The sequence below is a fragment of the Rhea americana genome, unplaced genomic scaffold (assembly GCF_003343005.1).
Source record: "Rhea americana isolate MKP2758 unplaced genomic scaffold, rheAme1 scaffold_67, whole genome shotgun sequence".
Lineage (NCBI taxonomy): Eukaryota > Metazoa > Chordata > Aves > Rheiformes > Rheidae > Rhea > Rhea americana.
The window spans coordinates 1,716,993-1,739,200 of record NW_028186834.1 but is presented as its reverse complement, the minus strand read 5'-3'; the positions used below and the strand labels follow the sequence as shown (position 1 = coordinate 1,739,200).

At 34.6% G+C, this 22,208-nt stretch overlaps 1 protein-coding gene across 1 annotated transcript in view; it reads right to left on the bottom strand.

Moving 5' to 3' along the window:
- Positions 1–1,282: 1,282 nt before the first annotated feature.
- Positions 1,283–22,208, bottom strand: part of DARS1 (aspartyl-tRNA synthetase 1) — a 39,198-nt gene continuing 18,272 nt past the window's right edge. Inside the window, exons 5-16 of the mRNA XM_085320966.1 lie at positions 19,887–19,989; positions 18,476–18,556; positions 17,988–18,047; positions 11,722–11,833; positions 9,737–9,871; positions 8,387–8,534; positions 7,277–7,423; positions 6,261–6,303; positions 5,482–5,562; positions 4,749–4,860; positions 3,550–3,621; positions 1,283–1,896 (exon numbers count right to left, since the gene is read on the bottom strand). Coding sequence (XP_085177092.1) covers positions 1,805–1,896; positions 3,550–3,621; positions 4,749–4,860; positions 5,482–5,562; positions 6,261–6,303; positions 7,277–7,423; positions 8,387–8,534; positions 9,737–9,871; positions 11,722–11,833; positions 17,988–18,047; positions 18,476–18,556; positions 19,887–19,989 — 1,186 coding nt within the window. The 3' untranslated portion in view covers positions 1,283–1,804. The remainder of the gene's footprint in view (positions 1,897–3,549; positions 3,622–4,748; positions 4,861–5,481; positions 5,563–6,260; positions 6,304–7,276; positions 7,424–8,386; positions 8,535–9,736; positions 9,872–11,721; positions 11,834–17,987; positions 18,048–18,475; positions 18,557–19,886; positions 19,990–22,208) is intronic.

Genomic DNA, 22,208 nt, shown 5'->3' with positions numbered 1-22,208 from the left:
AACTGAATTACCAACTGTTTTGAAATTTGGATTCATTGGTATTAAGTATGATTATAAACTGTATTTATAATCCATTAGCTTTGTTATGTACAATGGAGTACACTGTAACATTTTAAATAGAAATCGATAACTTTAGGAAAATTCCATGGTAAATAATTCAGCTGACTARTGAGTAAAACTGCATAGTGTGTTATTCTTTGAATCATGTGACTTCTAAACAAAACAAGTTCACATTTCCAGTATTTTATGTGATGACTTACAGTATTCCTAATTTTTTATATATATATATATATATAAAATGGAGAACCCCTGTCACAAAACACTTAAGTCTTGTTCAATGGTAGCTTCAAAAGAAGATTTGCCCTTTTGTGAAATTCTACAGAACAATACACTGACCTTTTTGTAGCATAACCAATATCTGACTTCCCTGACATTTGAAAATTGAGGTAGCAACAATAAGACCAACTGCCTAAACCATAGCTCCTATTAAAAGCTCCTTAAGCATTTAAAATGTTAAGGCCAAAGTTCTAAGTCAGGAATTGCAATACATCTGAAARTTAGACTAACTGATTTGCAATGCTGAAATAAGGAACTGAATCCTTTTAGGCATCCAATCTTAAAAAAAATATTTTAAATTTGAAAAACTAGCTGGCATAGTAAATAAGAGGAAATTTTAAATACACTGGTTCCTCCCAAAATGCAGAACATACTCTTAGGTTGGGAAGAAGGGAAGTGGCTTTATGTATCATTGTTAATTAAGGAGGAGGTTCAAGTAGATGATTCATTTGAGAGAAAGAATGTCTAAAAATTTTAACAGTACTCTTTCTGACTTACAAAAACACCCAATTTTCCAAAACATTCAACAGTGATGTGTTGTTCACAGCATTTACAAATGGAAAAAAAAATGAAATAGCTGGTGTACCTTGTTTGTTTTTCTTTCATTGGCAATAGATAGATAAAAACCTCACTCATYTGTTTTGTTAGTCATCCTACAGGCTGGATCAGGCAAGAAAAAGATATGACTTGCTCTCAAACTCACCACTCATTTATTTTCTGAGTATATCATATATCCCCCATGAGTGTATGCAATCTCCTATCCCTTCTCAAATAGTAACATAAGACAAAGAATGGACCTACTGCTTGTAAACAACTTTAAAAAAAAGTTAGAAGAAAGGAAGCAAATAAACTTCAGGCAGTTATGGTATCAGTTTCCAAAAATCCCTGACATCTATTAATGATTATCTTTTAAGGACACAAAACAAAAAACAAGACATACTGCATCTCATTTACTTTGAGAGATTTATTGCAATCTATTTTTCACAATTTCATATGAAGGCTTTTTCAAGAATATTCTACTTTTCACCTGCTTCTCTAACTTGTACTCATTTAAATTAGCAATTTGCTGTTTTCCTCCTGCTTTTTTTGAATTGCAGTCATCCAGTTATTTTAGCTTAATCCAATTCTGCACTTAAGAATACTCAATCTTGCTGACATAAGTTAAAAATGAAGTTTTTTTATTGTATAATTTATTAAAATACTTAGAAATGTGTTACAGTTGAAAGTGACACTAGAATAACTAACTCAAGAATGACATTTCCATAAAAATTGTGCACTTAATTCCTAATACAAAGAGTCCCGATCAGTTAAAATATTTTCTTTTAAATAAATTTCTAAGGAATAAAAAAAAATTATTGTGGCACTTCAGTAAATTAGACTTTCTTGTTTTATTGCATATCACAATGCTCAGATCAATATAGGTTCATCAGTAGCAGGGGATATGAGAAACTTTCAAAAGCAGGTCATGTTAGGGTGTCAGTCGTTTAGGATCCCGTGGGAACATGGAGGTCTGACGAACATTGTGCAGACCCAGATACAGCATAGTTACTCTTTCCAGTCCTAAAACAAGTGAAAAAATACCAATATAGTTAGTTCTTAGTTCTAAACACTTAAGTCAAACACACTTTGTAACTACAGCCAACCTCACATATAGCAGCGTGACCAAAGACTGCTTGACTTCAGAGAGGAGCTGGAACCAGAAACTGAATTTTACGTACAGTACATACAATCATCCATACTTCATTTGGAATATGTATCAATTATCAAGGGTTTTAGAGGCTCAACCTCTTTTTAAATCACTTGGGACTTTCGAGAAAGAGATAGTGTTGAAAACTGAAGTGTGGGGCAAGGGTTCAGAAAACTSTATCTTGACTACAAGTTGGCAGTATAGATGAAACCACTCTGAAGAGGTGGTACCAAATGCTTCAGTGCAAAGGCATTAATTGCCATAAGCAACTATAGTAAAAAACCTACCTTTGGAGAAGCTTATCCTAAGCCCTTTGCCATACAAAAGTGTATATTGAGCAATATGTACCAGTGCAACTGGTATCTTCATGATAATAATATTTCATTGGTTGCTGTGTTCTGCCTTCCTGAAACCTTAGAGGCTGTATGCATATGCTGTTGAACATGGAAGGACTTCCTGATCCATGGGAGGTATATATGCAGGAAGTATATATGAAGCACAGATGCATACTACTTTTCACATGTGCCTTGCCTTCCTATGTTAGAGTTTCCATATGAAAAAGCTAGGAACCAGTGTTCATTTTCACAGGATCTTCTGGCCTTGGCTGTGCCATGGGGAGCATTTATGTTCCAGAACAGATTAGTCTCAGCTTCCTTCAGAACGAAATGATTTTGTATCTCTTGCAAATGCTGTGCGAGTCTCCTCTGCTCATGCATAGTGCCCAATCATTGAGGTTTACATCTTGCAAGTGTTTAAAAACAGCTGTCTAAATAGCATATTGCATTTATTAAAGGCATACTTAGGAAATTGTTCTGGAAACAAGCCAAGAATTTAATAAATATTCTTTACAAAAGTAAGACAAACCCAGAAAGACTGACTCAAAGAAACTGTGGATATTGCTCAGGGCCTACAAAGCATCCTTTTCCACATGCATGAAGAGATAACATTTTGCTAATGAAAACAGGAGGATATATAAACAGTAGGACAACCAAAAATTTTAGAATGTAAAATGCTCATATCCAAGAACGGAGGCCTCCAGATACAACAACTTCGTTAAAACATTTAACATCAGCCAAAGCTGATCTGTGACATTCAATCAGGCCACTGTGAATAAAAATTTGACTTGCTTCTCCTCACAGCAGGACAGCTTCGTCAAATGCAGTAAGAGACCAGGAGCCTCCAATGTTAGGCTATGATAAATCCATGAATAATATGGTATTTTGTTTCGTCCTAAAGATTTCCTCATTGGTCAAATCTGAAGGTGACCCACCTATCTAACAAGTCAGCATCTTTTCTTGTGATCATCTGCTTTTGAAGCTTGTCTAACTGTGCCCTTAATATTTTGCATATTTATTTTACACAGATTCTCACATATTACCTTCTCTCTTTAAATATTCCAGCTCAAACAGCTCACACAGTTATCTAACAAGATTCCTGTTTTGAATTTGATATTGAATCCTGCTTGAGACCAAGCAGTTTAGGTTAAGTTCAGGCTAATACAAAGTAAATAAAATAGAGATACATACCTATTCCACCACCTGCATGTGGAGGTGCACCAAAACGAAAAGAATCAATGTAAGCCTTTATTTTCTCCAAATCTAGAGAGGGAAAAGATATGTTTACTTCCATTAATTTCTCACCTCTTTAATGAACCCCAAGTCAAACATACAAGTGACTAGAGGACTGCAAACACAACAAAATGTGCGTTTTGAGTGTACGAATGTGATGTACTAACTAACAGGAAGGTTCCACTCATCAAACAAATACAAATGACCCAACACTGTCTAGAAATTATGACTAGAGCCATTTTATTTTATAATTCTGTTAATAACGTAATGGGGGAAGGCATTTCAGAACCAAGTAAGAGGTAGGCCCAACTACTAATTTATGCAAAATGGTGACTTCTTGAATACACTGCAGTGAGAAAGTGAAGATTCAGCAACTATTTTCCATCTTGCTACAATGCTGCTTTTGCTCAGGTTATCAAAAAAAAAAAAAAAAAAAAAGGTAAGAACAAAGGATTTTACTTACAGGGTTTACTGGGTCTGGCATTGTATAGAAAGGCCTCACAGCAAGAGGGTATTTGTCAAGAATATAGAAGTCTGTGTCATACTGACAGAGCTACTTTGCTGCTACTTCCTATCTGCAACCTCACTTTGCCATCTGCTGAAACCATAATTTTAATCTACACGTTGCACTTCTGATCACCACCTAATTTACTTTTACCCTTCTACTAGCAGCCAGCCTTGTCCCTGTTGAGTCCTTCTTTAATTTTGCCAATGGAGACTTTTTGAATAGTTCTTTTGCTTGTTGATTCCCTGTAGGAGACTTAAAAGGAACCACCAATCACACAGGACTCTGCTGGAGTACTCTGTAAGAGGTTTGTGAGAGTGCACAGATGCATTGGCAGGATGAGACTTGCTTGTTTAACTGCATTCCATTGCAGGTACTTCCTGTGCTACGATCTCTCTAAAACCTTCAGAAATAATCTATTTTCATTAAGATGTTTTTGGGAAACTAACCAGTTTCTTAATATCATCACTCTAGATTAAAACGGTTAAACAGAAGGAGATAGATTAACATTATGTAATAGACAGTACTGTGATTTTAGCAGTACTGCCATGTATCAAATTTTGCCCATTAAATACTGCTTTTTCTAAAATAAACAAATCCTATCTTGATGTACAAACTTTTAAGTTTAACTTTATATTGTTTAACTTGTTACCAATGCCATGATGTTGGGCTCTTTCTGTCAGCAGCTGAGGATCATGAATTCTCTGAGCTCCAGACAAAATTTCTTCCCCTCTCATGAACATATCATAAGAGTTGGAGTTTTTCTGGAAAGACAAAGATGAATTTATTTCCCACCTGCAGTTGCTTTATTGATATCCAAAGTTGTGCAATAGAAGTGCAATGTATTTGGGAACGGCCCTTAAATTACAGTAATTTGGCTCCTCTCACTAGAGTGGATTAGATTTTAAAAACTGAAGTTCATTCATACACCCTCTGAAAAATCATTACACTTGCATGCGGTTAATGCAGCAAAAGAAAGTATAGAAATATTTACTCTGGATTTAGTAATAAACAGGGGAATTCCTAGCAATATTAAAAAAAAAAAAAAAGGAAAAAAAGCAAAGAAAAAAAGCACTTTCTGTTAAAGTGCCTGTTACACTGGAAGAATATATTTTTCAGAGACTGCAGCAGAAGCACCAATGCTCTGACCACAGAAATCTCTTCACAGAGATACCCTAATTTTTAGTTTGATTTGTTTCTTTCTGTGACACTTTTACCACTAAAGAGTAACTGTAAACATTTTATGAGTCATGTAACTGATAAATTCTGTTATTAGAATTTCACTTATAACAGCAGATCATACAGAAGTACTTTTGTTTTTCTATTTTGTCAGGTTATCCTTACAACTTCAAAAAAAAGAGGTAAGAACAAAAAATTTTACTTACAGGGTTTACTGGGTCTGGCATTGTATAGAAAGGCCTCACAGCAAGAGGGTATTTGTCAAGAATATAGAAGTCTGTGTCATACTGACAGAAAAGAAGATAATTTGTAACAGTTAGTACAAGACAAATTGATGTAAAGAACAAATTACAAGAGGAAGGCCCAACCAGTTAATTGTATAAATCTTAAAAGAAATTTTTTTTCCCCCAATAACTGTACAAATTTGACTGTATTATCTTCAGAAACAGTTATCATCAACAAAAATACTGGGTTTCTTCTATTGTGAACTTCTGGACATTAAACAGCAAAATGTCTTGCCATATATGTCTTGCTAGTCTATTTATTTGTTTTTATTACATTTTATGTCTTGCTAGTGTATTTATTTTTGCCAAAGTCTTGTCTTCTCCTAAAGGATTAATCTATGTTTTTAATTATCCTAAGAAACATTTTTGGAAAGAACTATCTGTTTGGTATATTTAATATAACAGGTGATAAAAATAAAACAAATATAAAAGAGATCAAAAATGGTATGAAACAGCTTATTAATAATAAAGAAAATACTGACGATAGATTAAGTAATAGCAAAATGTAATTGCAGTCAGAACAGTCAAGAAATGCTTAAACCAATCACAAACTGTCTTAACATACGCATGTTCTGAGATGCATCTTTTCAATCAGCACATAAAAAACTGTTTAATATGAAGCAGGCAATTATACCCAGTGATTCCATGAGTTCAGGCTTCACTTTCAGTAACAGATTTATTTATTCTAAAATAATAGTTACCTTTTCCTTCACCAGGCGTCCCAGGAGCTTTTCRTTAGGTGTGCTGAAAAAAAATTCTCACCATTAAAATTAAATGATTTAAACTTTTTGATTATATAGTTCATAAAGCTAAAAAAATTAGATGCCATTTGCTGCATCCCACTCTTTTACATTACTTGTTTCGGAGTGTTTTGGATTGTGCAGGCAGCAACATCAAAACTCAAGTATATTTGTTTCTATTCCTAAATACTTCATAATTGGTCCTAGGAATTCCTTAAACTAACTGACACCTAAATATGTTCTTGCTCTTACTATACTTACTTTTAAGTCACAATATTTAGATCACTGGATAATCTGTGCATTAAATTTCCTATTGGCCTGTACCTCATGCAGCTACTTTTCTTATGCACAGTGAATAAGTGAGAAACACCACGAACAGTAACTGCAAGAATTATTTTGCTATATCAAACTCTGAAGATTGAAACTTCTTTGATGCGTGGATCCTTTAATTGTAAAATAGCATATTATCATAATGATATTGGAGAGAAATATTTTAATTTAGTAAGTGCTTTTAAAAGCATTTATGTATCTGTTAATTAAACCCATCTTGCAGTCAGTCAATGCTAATGAGATCATGACCAGTTAACAATTTTCCTGAAAGGTGGAAGGAAGAAATGGGGAAGTGTTACTGAAAAGAAAAGCTTTCAGACTGAAGAATCTTTTAATTTAATCCTATTCAAAAAAATGTGACAATTCATATGAAGGACTGTAATTACTAAGCAAACAGAAACTTCTTTTATGCTTAGAACATTCAAAGTTCCTCTCACTTCATGTTTAAAGTTGTTTTCTTTTGGATCTCAGAGCTTCTGTGCACAGTCTGCAGGGAAAAAAAAGGCCTATTTTCATATCCATCCATTTATTTGTCAGGAGATCTGGATATTAGAACAGTTTTTTCATTTTGAGGTCTCTCAGTTGCATAGTACAAAACAGATACTTTACTCTCACAAGTCTGACATACTTCAGTACTGCCAAAATACCTCAGATCTTCTTCATCACCCATCTCAACACCAGCCTCCCTAAGCATGGCCACAGCTTCACAGTACTCCAGCCTCAGAGTTGGCTCCAAAAACTTAAATGGCTCACACGGGAACTGCTTGTTCACTGTCTGAATTTCACTTTGAAATCTATATACAAGAAAACAAAAAGAAGCAAAATACGAAATGATAAAAGAAACACAACTCTTCTTGTATCTAATAATGGTTTTGCAATGCCAATACAATTTTGCCACAAGAGGTCCCTCTTGCAACATATGAAATTTTTCCAAAACAGCTTCTGGAAAAGTTCTATATATTTCTATGAAAATGCTTCATGCAAGTTAATGCAATCTATTTAAATGATACGCATTTTAGTATTTTACTACCTCTGTTTTATCTCTTTTGTAAGAGATCTAGCTCAGATTCTTCAGAATAAAGACATGTTTAAATCATCCTTTTGATTTTTCGTATTTAGTTGGGCTCTCCTTTGATTTGTACAATTTCAAAATATAAAAGAAAAATTTTCATCTACTCAACTGCAAAGATTTGCATTTTTGTTGTCGAGATACTATAATTTGTAAGGAAATGAAAACCACTCCTTAAACTTCTGGGTTAGCTTTTTAATGAATTAAGACCACAAATAATGGAAAATAACCTTCAATGCTTTCATAGCATAGATGCAGGCTATTACAATATTTTGGATTCAGGAAAGCTTTCTTAAACAGTAAATAATAAGATTAATAGATCAATCAGTCTACCTCTGATGGCATGAAAGGAAGGATATTTTACAATAATGATATATCATTTCTGTTAGGAAGTTTATTCAACAGTGAACAGCAGGTTTTCTTAGTGCAATCTGGCATACTCCAGGAGGTGCAAATCAAGCTAAAACCAGAAAATTTGCTGGCCTGTAGCTTTACTGAACTCTAAAGATTAGGCACAGAGAAACAGTTAAGATCAAAGAGTGTTAGTTTTGAAGCGCTCACGTGAATCAGATTACTAATGATTATTTGTTAGGCTGACAGGGCAGGAAATGCCTGACCATTTCATACCACAGTATTACAGATCTCTTACAAATGAAGCTGTCTATGAAATGGAAGATGCTCTAGTTACCTTTCCTGCAGTCCCTTGAATATCTGCACCAAGGTATCTGCAATCTCTTCTACCACTTCATGATAGTGATAATTAAAAGCCATTTCCATATCCAGACCAACAAACTCAGTCAGATGTCTGTGTGTATTGGAGTCCTCAGCTCTAAATACTGTAAAATTAAACACCAGAAATTCTATTTATCTGAAATTATATTTCCCGTTTGGAAAAAAAAAAAAAAAAAAAGATAATCAATCACATCATTTTATGGACCAGGTAGACAATGCTGCCTTTAGACATGATAACTCTCACCTAAAACCAAACAGAAAACTGACTGGTGCAAAGCATCATTTTAACAGTGACAGCATTATTGTAACTGTGATAGTCAAACGATATAAGAGACAAGATTTGTAAAGAGGCAGTACCTTGCGTTAGACTGACAGGAATAGAAAAAATAGACAAGCTTTCAGGCATGTAAGAACTTTCAGATTTGAAAAGCTGCCTTTTTCAGAGGAAAAGGGTTTCTGCACGTGCGTATGTATGGGTTTTTTTTGAAGTATATGAGTCTAAATAGACATGTCTTCCTACAAACCATGACTCATGATTTAGAAATTAACAGGGTAAGACATTTAAGATCCCCCGATCTTAAATCATTAAGATCCTTTTTTTTTTTTTTTTGTAAGTTCTTATTGACTTGTTTTCCAGCATTTCCAGCTTAGATGTCTTTAAACTTGACTTGAGGTCTTGGAAAAAGGTACTGTATTATTGCTTAATGAAGCAATGTCCTATTTCAGCATAGCTTTTGAGAAAGAGAGAGCATGAGATTGGAAATTGTTAAATTTGGATCATTTACTGACAGCCCACTTAAACGTGTGTGTTTTCTAAATAAAGCTGTTTGGTAAATATACAAGAGCAAAGGACAAGTATATTTTAATATGCAATCTGAGGTACACAAAACCCAGATTTTTAACTACTATTATTTTTGCTACTATTATTATTGCTATTATTAATTGCTCACTAGCAGGCAAATAAATCATAATAGGAAACTTCAAGCTTCAGCAATCACAGTGTTGTTAGATGTTTTACTAACTTCATCATATTATGGATTTCCAATGCAACAATTCTTTCTGCTTATAAGAGTAGGCACTGGAAAAGAGTCGTCTACCTTTATTTCAGCATTTTAGTTTTGTTCCAGAAACTTGTGTGTCAACCTTACTCAACCTCATTAGATACGCCAACTAAAATTTGTGTTTGGTAAGTGAAACCATATAAAGTGAAACTACTCAAGCTTTCAGTGGACACGTTATCTTACTTATCCCACAACTGTTAGAAGACATCACTGCATTCGCGATTTGGGTAAACCAATGCTCTTACCTGGCCCAATGCAGAAAACCTTTTCAAAGTCAGCACATATACACATCTGCTTGTACAGCTGTGGAGACTGAGCCAGGTAGGCACTGCTTTTGAAGTAAGATACAGTAAAAACATTGGCTCCTCCTTCGCTGGCAGCTGAAACAGAAATGCTTACAATAGTTGTTAAGATAAAAATGAAAAAAATAATCAGAAATAGATTGATTCAAGTACTATTGAGCTTATGTTTAAAAATAAGAATGAGATTTTTCTTCAAAGCATACAATGGCATCCATTAGTATTAAGGGAATTTTTGCAGCCCAGGACTGTCAGACACTGTTTTGCAAATTTAGTTGGGGTAGTTTAAAATGTTACTATTCCCAGCTGTTCCCTTCACCTACAAAGCCGGAGTGAACTGCAGAGGTCGAGATGCAAGACTAGATTTGGCAGAAGACATCTGCCAAAGGTCTAAATCCTTCTCTCAGTATGAAGCAATGAGCACAGAAAGTTACCTTAAGAAAAAAGGAGCCAAGAACGTTTGCATTTGAATTCCTCATTGTAAACTGCTTAAACTATCAGCTGGGTCACTTTACCTTTACTTTTCCTAATATATGATATGAGTGCTACAGTTGCCTATCTTGCTAACAAAAACATGCCAGCGTAAAATAGTAGTTAGTAGTCCTTATAAATTCTTATGACAACACTAGGTAAAGTGTTAAATATTGTTACTACTATTAACTATTCCACTGAGATTAATGTTTCCCTTATTTCATTACTAATACTCCCACTAAAATGGTTTAGGTGAATATTAACATAGTTATTTTTGAATACAGGTCAACAACTTCTATAATCTCAAATCTTAAAACAGGTAAGATACTGAACTTCACATTTAAGCATTTAAGTAAGGACTGTATCTATTTAACTTAATGTTTTGTAAACAAACAAACACACACACACACACACAATCTCATTCAAACAATAGGATGCTTGTTTGCTTTCAATGCTACCGCTACAGGGAGAGAAAAGCATACTTCCTGAAAGGTCCTATGTAAATAAACTACTTGGAAGTCTCCAGTATTTCGTGCTTTTCCTGCAGAAATAGCTGAAACAAAGATAGGGAATTATATACCTCAGCAGTACTCTCCATGTAGTAAGAACAGTTGCTTACATGGATTTTGTTAAAACACATCAGTTTTACTATCTCAGTGAAGAACAGTCTTCAACATATAAATGGGAAAGTATTAAACTCAATAGGCAAAATGTATGCCTATAATGAACAYACACAATGAGAATAATACCAATGTTCTGCCCTACAGTAACATTTTCCATACTATATGTTTTAGCGACATCAAGAAAACCTCACAGCTCACAGTGGAAGAAAAACATCTACCTGTAAATCAAAGAATTTGACTTTTGAACAAAATACAGCAGATTAGCAACAGAACCAGAAGCTAAATCTACCTTTCCAAACTTTTATTTAGACCATACTTTCAGAAAAATGATGCTAGCACCTTCCATTCAATCATACATTCATTGCTACAGAGGTGACAGCTAGTATTTTCTATAATAGCATCATCTTTTATATTATGATATGGTGGTTGTAACTTCTTCATGATGGAAGCTGCTTTTAACTTGAAATAGAACATTTTTTGTTTTAATACTGAGAACAGGATTTTAGACTGACAGTGTTTAACATTCAGAACACTGGTGTGAAGAATAACATACGATCTCACATCTTCATATGTTGCATGTTGCATCTTTGTTAAGCCAAATCAAAATTTGTATATACTACAGAGTAAATAAATTAGGTATATATATTTATATTGTCATTGTTTGAGCATCTAAAGTCAGAAGGTGACCAACTTCATTACCTGCTAGAAGTCTGCTGTATTATATCTACATCAGAAATGCATTTTTTTAAAAAAAAGAAGTTCCCAAATTTTTGGCAGATAGCTACGTTGAGCAACTGTAAATGAAGCAAATCTGTAGCTGAATGAAATATACAGTACCTGAAATGATTTTGGGAGTCTGAATTTCCACAAATCCCTTGTGAATGAGAGTTTCTCGGAAAAGCTGACAAATACCAGACTGAAGATGGAAGACTGCCTGACTAGTTGAGGTCTAAAAGATGAAATAGTGAATCCTAAATTAGTTTAATTTTCCAGACTCTTCCAGATAGCTGGAAGGATGACTCTTCTCTTAGGAACATGTAATTTGTTATATTTGTCAAAATAGAGAAAAGTGCAAATTGATAATTATTTATTATACAAAAAATTATAGCAAAAGAAATAAAAGAAACAGTTCATATGAATTTACAGAAATATTCAGTTACAAAGGAGACAGTATGGTCAATTCTGCAGTTAAAGAATGACTGATTAATGAGATGTGCTTCTGCAAATAAAGATATTATTGTAAGAAATTAAAAACACCACTAAGCCTATTAAAAAAAGCTTTTACCACACTAAACTAGAACTGCTGCAGAAATCTATAATGCACGATAAAAGCAACGTTCTTAAGTTATATATGGTAGGAATGTTTGTTTAGGTCCATTAAAAACTACTGAATACGATGTTTTCCACTTAAAACATTGCCACACATAAACCATGTAAGACAAGATCACAAAAACAACCCCAAAAGAGATCTAAGCTTCCAGCAGCATTTAAGACAGTCTGTGTACACCCAATGTGAGCAGCAATTATTCCATCTTCCCTAAATTTACTCCAAAAGCTGCTTTAATTTTTTATGAAAATCAGAATTGATCATCATCTATTTGTTTATATACATGACACAGTCTAGCTATTTATCTGCTTAATTTTTGCACTAGATGTTCTTTTAACACTTAGGCTTTGGTGTGAAGAGAAAAAAAAAACCTTAGCAAATGCTGCAAACACTGCAATACGTCAGCACCATATCTGAATCTGTATCTGATTTTGTACTTGCAGTGTTTGAGACTTGACAGTTAGCAACCTACCAGTGTATATAAAAACATCAACGAATTCTTGCAAACAACTGACAGAACGTTTCTTTACGACAATTTGCGTCACAGCACTGTTTACTTCTCCTTTCTGAAAGGTACCCAACTTTTCAGTTGGGGTAAAGAACCTTGTGGGCTTTTTCACATGACTCCTACCAAACCACAAAACAAAAAACTCCAATCAAAACAAATTATATAACCACCAAATTTAGTCAGAACTCTGAATATGTTTAAATAAAACTACATCCATCATCTCTGGAAGATACCACTCAACTGAAAACTCAAAAGAGAAAGCTATAATAATACTGCAGATTCATAATGTGCTAGTTTTAGCAGACTGATAAAATATCACAGCAGGGCAATTGGCTGAGAGTATAGTAATTGCTAGCGGATCTCACTGTCTGAGAGCATGAACCACAGCCGCTACTCCCACTACATTCAAAATGAAGGAAATGAGGTTTTGAGCAACAGTCACAAAAGTACCCTCATGTTTTCATCCTTTTTCCACTGATCTCAAGAATCAGACAGATGCTAAGACAAGAAACTTAGCTCAAGTCCTGTATGTAACTTTGCAGAGTGTTACATCAAAGCACTGGACATTTTAATTTATATATACGTATACATATACATATATATAYACATATATATATGTATGTATGTATGTATTTTTTATATGTGTGTGTGTGCGTGTGTATTTTTTTTAAACCATCTCCTACTTAAAATCTGAAGTACATCTTCCAGGAGATGACAACCCAAACTAGTCACATTTGGGTTTACCAATACAATTCTTGATAAATTAAACAGTTTCTCAAAATACTTGGAGTAAAAATGTCCAACATGAATAAGGGGGACATCATTTAAGGTGGGACAGTAACAATGCCTCTGCCTTTTTGATGAACCAACAGCAGTTTCATGCCACACTAAGACTAGTCCTAGCCTATACACTCCTATGAAGAAGAAAAATGTTACTTTGCTAAACCCAGTCTGAAAAAATTACTTGCTCTGAAGCCTAAAACTGTACACAGAAACACAGCCTCTCCATAACTAACACAGATCTCCATTAAAAATAATTTGCAATGCAGTAACTCCTTCCTTTTGTGAGGATTCAAACCAAAGGATCTTCCTACTGTCATCTATGATAAAAATTATGTTTAAAAATAGTATTTATGAAAGCAGCCAAAATCATGGACTGGATGCGGAGGCTTTCTTTCARTTACAGGCCAAGAAAAGAATAAACAATAAGTTTCTGTACCTCAGATTAAACCTGACAAAGCACTCTTCTAGCCACCACAGGTAGCTGAGTTCCGGCGCCCATTCATTGACAGATTGCCAACAGTAACAACTGTTGACAATTTGTGATACCACAATTTCCTCATAATTACTAAACAGGCCAAAAAGACATTTGAGGTAAGTTCCTGAAGAACTGTAACTAGCAATGGGCAGTGGAGTCAGATGACCTCAGAAGTTCTGTGCATCATTACAACTTTCCAAACAGTTTAAAGATGATACTATACATACGTGATGAAAAGTTTTTCATATTTATTTATGTCCCTTGCATAAATATAGTAGTAAGGAGAAAAATACATTCAATCTAACTGAAGAAAACAATTCAAGCTGTCATTCTGTCTTTCACTGACCTGGTGGTGTGCACATTACCAATATGTGGTTACAATGGTAGGCTATGGTAGGTTACCATATCAGCTACCACACCTAGGTGCGGCAGAGCAAACTGAAGACAGAGACAACTGTTATAAGAAATTATCTTTTTACGTYTGCCTTTAAAAGGATTACACCTTGGCATTCTTTTACTGTAGCGTTGTGTTACTCAGTAAACTCTTACCCACAAATATTGGCAAACTATAGTATCTGAGACCATGTCAAAGATAGCAAATGCTCCTTCAACACTTAGGCAGAATCTGGAACAAACTCATACCACTTATGTTGTAAACACTGTTAATATTTTAACTTGGTCTGCAGAGCTGGTTTTACAAGAAAACTCCTTATCTTTAATAATCACATTTGTTAAAGCAGAAAAACATATAGCTAACAATGCCAAAATAAGAGTTTTGGTCATAACTTCACCCTAATTTCACCTACTATCTGTTTATTATTTAAACAGTACAAAGGAAAACAATAGAACAGAATTTGTTTCAACACTGTAATTAAGATTACATTAACAATCACATTTTATTCAGCATGATCTGTGGTGTTAGAAGAATCATTGCCATGTAATTGCCAGAAACAGACAAATGTGTTTTCATAGTATCGAGGGCAGTTAACACCTTATCCAATCACATCTCAAAGAGGTGCGACTGAAGCACAGACGTGCAAAGTTGCAAACTTTCCATTTTACTCCCATGTCAGCTGTAGAATTTGTTCTACTGTCACCACAGTTTTGTGGGTTTTTTCTCCCCTCTCTGCTGTAACTCCCTGTCCTCCACCATGTAGAATCACTAACTATATAAAGTAGGTTAACTAAAAAGGAGGAACTAATATATTTTCTACTATATAGAATTTTTGATGGGAAATATTATTTGCCTTAAGAAACAATTTAACCAACCCTAAAAAAATTAAAATCAACTGTTTTATTCAAATATCGATATTGATTTATAGTGCAACAAAAAATACGAACATTAGTTTTGTTGTCTAAATGACTGGGACTACATTAGGTCTTCTCTTCCAAATTACTATATACAATAAATGGTACATCTGCTTGTTCATTAGTGCTTGAAGTCAGTCAGAAAAAGTATAACATTTGCAATGAGGAAATCAAATTCAACACAATGAAATCAAGCTTGAAGTAACCGAGTATTTTGAAAGAAAATGCATTAAGATCAATGCATAGTTGGATTGTCACATAACATGGTTTGACATCCATTAACTACTAAAGGTACAGTTTAATGTTTATGCGTTATTCTGAGCGGACTGAGCAAGATAATCTTGTCGCTAAAAGGACTCAACAAGCTCTACATGAGCAAGCACAATGACAGCATCAGGACTGCTAAATGCATAAAACTCATGTCAAATTTGGACAGACAGTGTTAAGATAAAAATCCTTCTGGACATCAAAAAGCCAGAGTAAGGACATCAGAGTCAGGACCATCATTAAAACTTGATCAACCTGCACGATTTTCTTTTTTAGGATGAAAACACACCAAGAAACAGAAATCTGTTATACTTGTTTGCTGTCTTTTCTTTTTTTTCTCCATGACAAATCTTCATGAAATATCGTCCTTTAACAGTTTCTGTAATTTTTACAGATACGAAAAACCATGTATCACTGATTATTTCACTTAAGCACAGGAGAAAGGCAGATGTTTGGAAATACAAGCAGTACTCCAATTTGCCTTTCTGATTTGCTCCAATAGAGGAATATTAGGTCAAATATATCTAAAAAAAAGTGTTTTGACCCTTACTAAACTCGTGAAAAATAAGATACTTATGTCAATAATGGTTTCCTCACGGTTACCTGTGGCCAGGTGAAGGCACAAGAAGACCCTTGTTGGATGGAGCTACGCTGTTTTTGGAAACCTGATCATTTTTATTCATTCAAGAACTGAGTTCCACAACTCTGCTTTATCATAATTTGGCTCCAGCCAACGAACTCACAGATCAATCAATAAAGTACTAACCTACTTTTAAGATTGCATTTAAATGGTCAAACATAATTCTAGTCTCATGGTAAGGATTTTTTTTTAGTCTGAGTCTAGATAAGTATATGCATTTAGTTCTTCAGATTTTTCTCCAAAAATGAGCGTGTCTATTTCTGGTATTCAGTGACCCCACTCCTTCCTTAAAAAACAGAGCACTGAGGAAACCAGAACTAGATGGTACATACATTTGTGGTTTGACTTACTCCAACACTTGTGAGAACACATCTTCACAGCATCTCTGTTAGAACTATTTGGTTAACATTTATTTCACTGCTGCCAATGATTTGGTTTTACCAGAAGGAACAGTATGGGGGAGTAAGCAGCTAACRATGATTTCAGGTGGCCCTGTGAGCTTTTAATACATTATATCTTCTCATCCTGATTAGCATTTTCCTACTTAAACAATGAATTTGAAACATGAGGGCCTCTCTGAAGTCCCGTTTGTCCTGCAGGTCCAATTTATGCAACCAAATCACTGAAAAAATCAATTAGTAACTTTACTATTTATCTATTTATACCCGCTCCTGTCATTCCACTGCACACAGTGTTTAGAATGTGCACATATATACAAACACACATATTCTTACTGAGATTTTCCCTTTTCCCATAAAATATATTTTATGGGAGCTTTTTCAGCTCTCCCTTAAAAAAACAAATAAACAAACAAACAAAAAAAACCCACAAGGTCAGAGTAACACATAACTATTTAGAATCCTTTTTGCACAAGCAAAGGCTCCTGCAGAATAAAGAAAGCAAAATTATGACTAGTTGCTTTGGTTCTGAAACAAGGAATGAAATGGGCAACAGAAGAGCCACACAGAAATTTGAAGCAGTCTGAAACAGAATCCTTTCCCGTACATAGGACAAGGACTGCAAGATAGTCTTTTCCATAGTCAGTGAAAAGTTGTGGCCAGGTTAGATCCTGCCATGAGTGGATTCAGAGGATGAGAGAGAAGACACTGAAATTTGACATTTCGCCCTTGCATCAATATAGTAAAGGGTTAAACTGTCTTTCTGAATTTTATTATCCTTTAAATAGTGCTCACGAAATATTTGTCTGATGGTTCACCATAGCTGTTGGAACGAGAGAGAAAAATAGCTTCTGTAACAGGCAGAATTAAAGTTCAGGCCTCAAAACAAACAAACTAGTACTGAGATTGGCATCATTACTTGGTACAATTTCACTTGTAAGACACACATTACCGTGCCTCAATTGTACATTAAACTCAAAATTCCATCTAAAGATTTCAAAACTGAGCTCTTACTACACCACTACATTTGAGAGGAAATCTTGTTGCTTAGTCTGGAAGCTGCCCATGTTCAGTCACCTTTGGATTTTGCTAATAATAAAAATAAAATAAAAAAAATGCACATAGCCACATGACAAAACCTAAATATGCACCTTTAAACTACTAATACAAATGCTTTGATGAATTTCAAAACGGGTTTCTAATTTTTTTTCTGTTTGTACGTGTATATGTAGATGAAGCTGTGTTTTCACAATGCTACTCTCATAAATTGAGAGCGATGATGTTCATTTTTCCTCTGGCCAAGAATACAGCTTCCATTAAATCCACTTCTATTGCTTTATGGATTAGATATCTGAGCAATAAATACACATAAGCGTGCAACACMGAACATTCCTTACCCTCAGATCAATGACTCTGTTGTCCAGTCTTGTATCTTGGTTTACAGTAGCTCTTCCATCCTAAAAAATTGTGCAAAAATACAGCATTCATATATACAACTAAAAAAAAAAAAAAAATCAATAGAGAAAGATGCTCTTTAGTTGAAATAAAGTATTATTTCCAAATTCAGAGAATTTCTAGAACAGACTGAAGAAAATTGTCAATTTGAAGCAAATTGTCAATATGAGCAAAGCTTAAGATACGTAACTTTTCCCAGTAGTCACAGCTATGAGGATCAGAAGAGCTGACATACACAGAAGTATGTTTCAGAGTCTGCAAATTACCTGGTTCTGACTTTCTACTGCAGTTCAGCAAGCATGAAGAAGTTTTTAACAAATATAAGTCTACCAACAAGCCAAAATCACTACATTAAGGAAGTTGCCAGTATTTCATGTTTTTGTTCAATTACAAATACAATGGAAGGGGTTTAAGGATGCAAAGTTTTCACCTCCTCTCCTTCTACTTCTGGCCGAACAGCATCATCCAGCTGTAAAGGCAGTCGGGGTTCAGCCAAACTGATCACATAAATCTGAAAGTGAGACAGGAACAGAAATAGCATGACACTCAGCTGAAAAGGAGGTGTGATTTACAAAAGGATATTTCTGGCAAAGACTCGAAACAGTTTTGCATATGCTGTTAGCTGGAAGACTGTGATTTTATTCAAATAGTCTGTGGTTGCGTTCTCATGATAATGCTGAAAGTGCTTAGTTCTGATTTTCCTTTTGAAGGATTAAAAAAAATGTTTTTGTATTTTTTTTTCTGGGAAGCAGAGTATAATATAAGCATATATATAAGCAAGCATATCAAGGACACATTGCCTGAGGGACAAGCCTATCGTCATAAATACCAGATCTGAAACTACTGGATTTCAGAGTTTTGGATTTTGATTCCAGCTGTATCATCTCAGTCTTCCTGTTATTACTGTACAATTATACTTATCCTGTGATTATATCTGAAAGCACCATTTCAAACTGAAAATTTACGAGATAGCTAAAATACGTCAAAGAAAGACAACTTGCATTTTAGTCTAATAATATGTGCAATCAATTTGGTGTCCTTTCAGAAAAATCAAGGATATGTTATACCTACACATATATTAAAAATATATTTCTTTGAAATCTGCAGACTTTCCCCAACATTGTTAGCTAAAATGTACCTTACTAGTACAGCTTCAATGGCTATATCTGACCATTGTGCTCTGCTATCTAAACGACTGTTTCACCTTTATTGTAGGCACCCAGTTTGTGAAGTGGTTGAAAAACCTTTAGAAGCAAAGGAGATTACCTAAAGGTTTAAATATACATTCTATTTAAACAAATTATGAAGTTGCACTTCCTCCAGCCTTACAGTACAAGCTATGGGGATTTTAGTTTTCAAGAGCTTCCACAGTGTTAAGCCAGTGCTTTGTTTTTATTGAGCGTGACGTATTCCATTCCATTGTACTAAGGGGAAGATTGAAGCTTTGTGATAAAGAAACTTCTGACTTACACGTAAGTAAAAGAGATTTCTGATGACAGTATCTGCTGCAGTTAAGATTCAGAACTGGAATTACAAGCATTGCTAGCCAAATTATTCTAGTGAGATACTTTATTTTACTTGCTGTTATATTCCAAAAGCCAGATAGGAATAGGAATTTTTTTTWWAAAAAAAGCAAAAACAAAAAACCAAACCAAATCTCTTAAACAGGATAGTTTCATGCTTACGTTTGACATATTGAAATTAGTAATTTAAAGCAKTTTACTTTTCTGGTATGGGACTGTTTACTGAGAAAATATTTGACAAAGTTTATATAGGTAGACAGAACAGACAGAAAATCTCTCAAACAATTAACCCAGTGATTCATTTGCTCAAAAAATTACCCTTTGAACATGCAGCTCAACATCTTGCTGAGTACAGCCTCCAATTTTCTGATATGCTTTCCTCACAACGCCTTCTACGTCCACAATGCTCTCTTTGTTGATGCTGTCAATAAAGATAGTCAGCTTACTAAATTTCATTGCACACTGCACCAGACTGAGTATCTAGCACTAGGAGGTACGAGTACTGTATGGACTGCTGGAACAATAAAACAGAGTTAAGGATTTAGGTTGTTATTTATTATATATAATGACTGAATTAATACAGGACTTTGCTAAAATATTCCCAGCTGCAATAAATTGAAACTGGGGTGGATGACATGAAAGGGAAAGAATTATTATTAAGCTTAATGTCTGCTCATTCATTGCATGTGTATACATGAATTGACAAGTTGCATACTTCTTTTGCTAGGCCACATACACTCATGTATGTGTCGGCTGATGCAGTTATCTGAAAGATGTGCCTTAAGCAGCAGAACAACAAATTGAAAGGAAATCCTAGAGCTGGAAGGGAGTATCAAATCTGAGCTTGTTTAAACTGCATGACTTGTTACTGAAAGATGCAAGATGCTCTAAGTCATTTCTCTAAGACACAGGACATCTTAACTGCTCTCCACTAACAGTCACTGATAGTATATTAAAACACTACAGTATCTTGAATGCCTTCCAACAATATTATATAAAGCGTGTGCATTATAAGCCAACAATAAAGCATGATTGTAAGCAAACAATAACAAGACTGGTAGGTGAGAAAATAATTTGTAAGAATGGTTTTTGCTTAGGTATTTGAAGTACTGAACTTTAAAGCAGTAATTTCATACAGACAATTTCACCCCCACTGAAAATATATTTGCATTTTGTGATTTCAATATCAGTACTGTATCTTTGTCACCTTGCAAAAGGAAAATTATCAGAAAAGTTTTTTTCCTCTTTATATAAAAAAATAACTATTACAATTAACTTTATTTTGCACTTCTCGGGCATTCTTTAAAAGGTCTGAAAGAACTTTTGTCTATCACTTGACCACAAAACCTGTTAGGAAAGTAGCAGGCCCACAATTTAACTGCAGAAAGAAAGAGATGAGCAAAGATATAGACGGACAAGCTGGCCGCTACTGATCTTAGTATAGCAATTCGTGCCTTCAGGTTTACAAAGTTGCCTTCTTCATATGAGACAGCCCCTCCACCCTAAACCAACAAAACCCAAACTCTTTCCACAGACCTCTGTTAAAGGGCAGTGAGATAAATATTTCAATGTACAGGACTGAGGGGCAGTAATGCCCAGTGAGGGGAAGACAGGACAGAGTGCAAACAGAGTACAAGCTGCTGCTGCTGTAACTATTGGCCTGATCAGCTACACCTGCATTAGTTCACCTAGTGGTGCTCACTTTAAGCCAGGATAAGAGCTGGGAACTATGGTCTTCTTGCACAGGTACAGTAGAACTACATGAAAAATTTATTGAGAAGCTCATCTTCAGAAACACCTATGTTTGGATTTAGACAACTCTAATATTTTTAAAGTCAGACTTCCCTGGCTAAATAATGACATTTATCTTTTTATTTGATGGGGAAATGTACACTCGCCTCTGAGAAAGCATGTCTGGTGTGATCCAGAAGCTGAGACACAWACCAGTAAATGCTGCAGAGCATGACTACTTGCTTGTTCTGCTTTTCTCTTCTTCTTAAAGCATCCACACCAGACTTAAGAGAAGCTAGATGAACCTGCAGTCTAACCTGGCACAAACTTAAATTTGAACTCAACTTTATAATGTAAAACAGTTATCTAATAGAATTTTTGAATAAAAATGACCAATCTTAAGAAAAAGATCGGATGATGTAAAGTAGCACTGGGAACTTCCAGTGTTATAATTCTCAAAATTTAACTTGTAAGCGAATTACAAGTAATTAAAGAAGTCAAGTTTAAACATTCTAGTTGATTATACCATTTCTTTGATGGTCTATAATTTTCAGGTGATAGAACTCACAGGTACATGCTCAAAGTATTATACAGATCACAGAACTTTATATGCTTAACTAGCTTAACCATTTGGTAATTCCAGATAGTGTATACAATATCTGGTATGTTTTTCTGGTAATGTTACCAGCCAAAACACTCCAAAACTACAATTTAAAAGAGTTACAATTGCTCAAATCAGTATAATGAACAAATGACTAAATTTACAGGAAGCACAGAGAATGACAGTAGACTTTAAATCCAAGTTCATTTACTAAACGAACCTACTTTCATCCCAACTATTTAAGCAGAGACTATAAATCAAAGATGAGTAGAAATGACAAAACCAGCAAATTCTCTGTACTCCAAAAA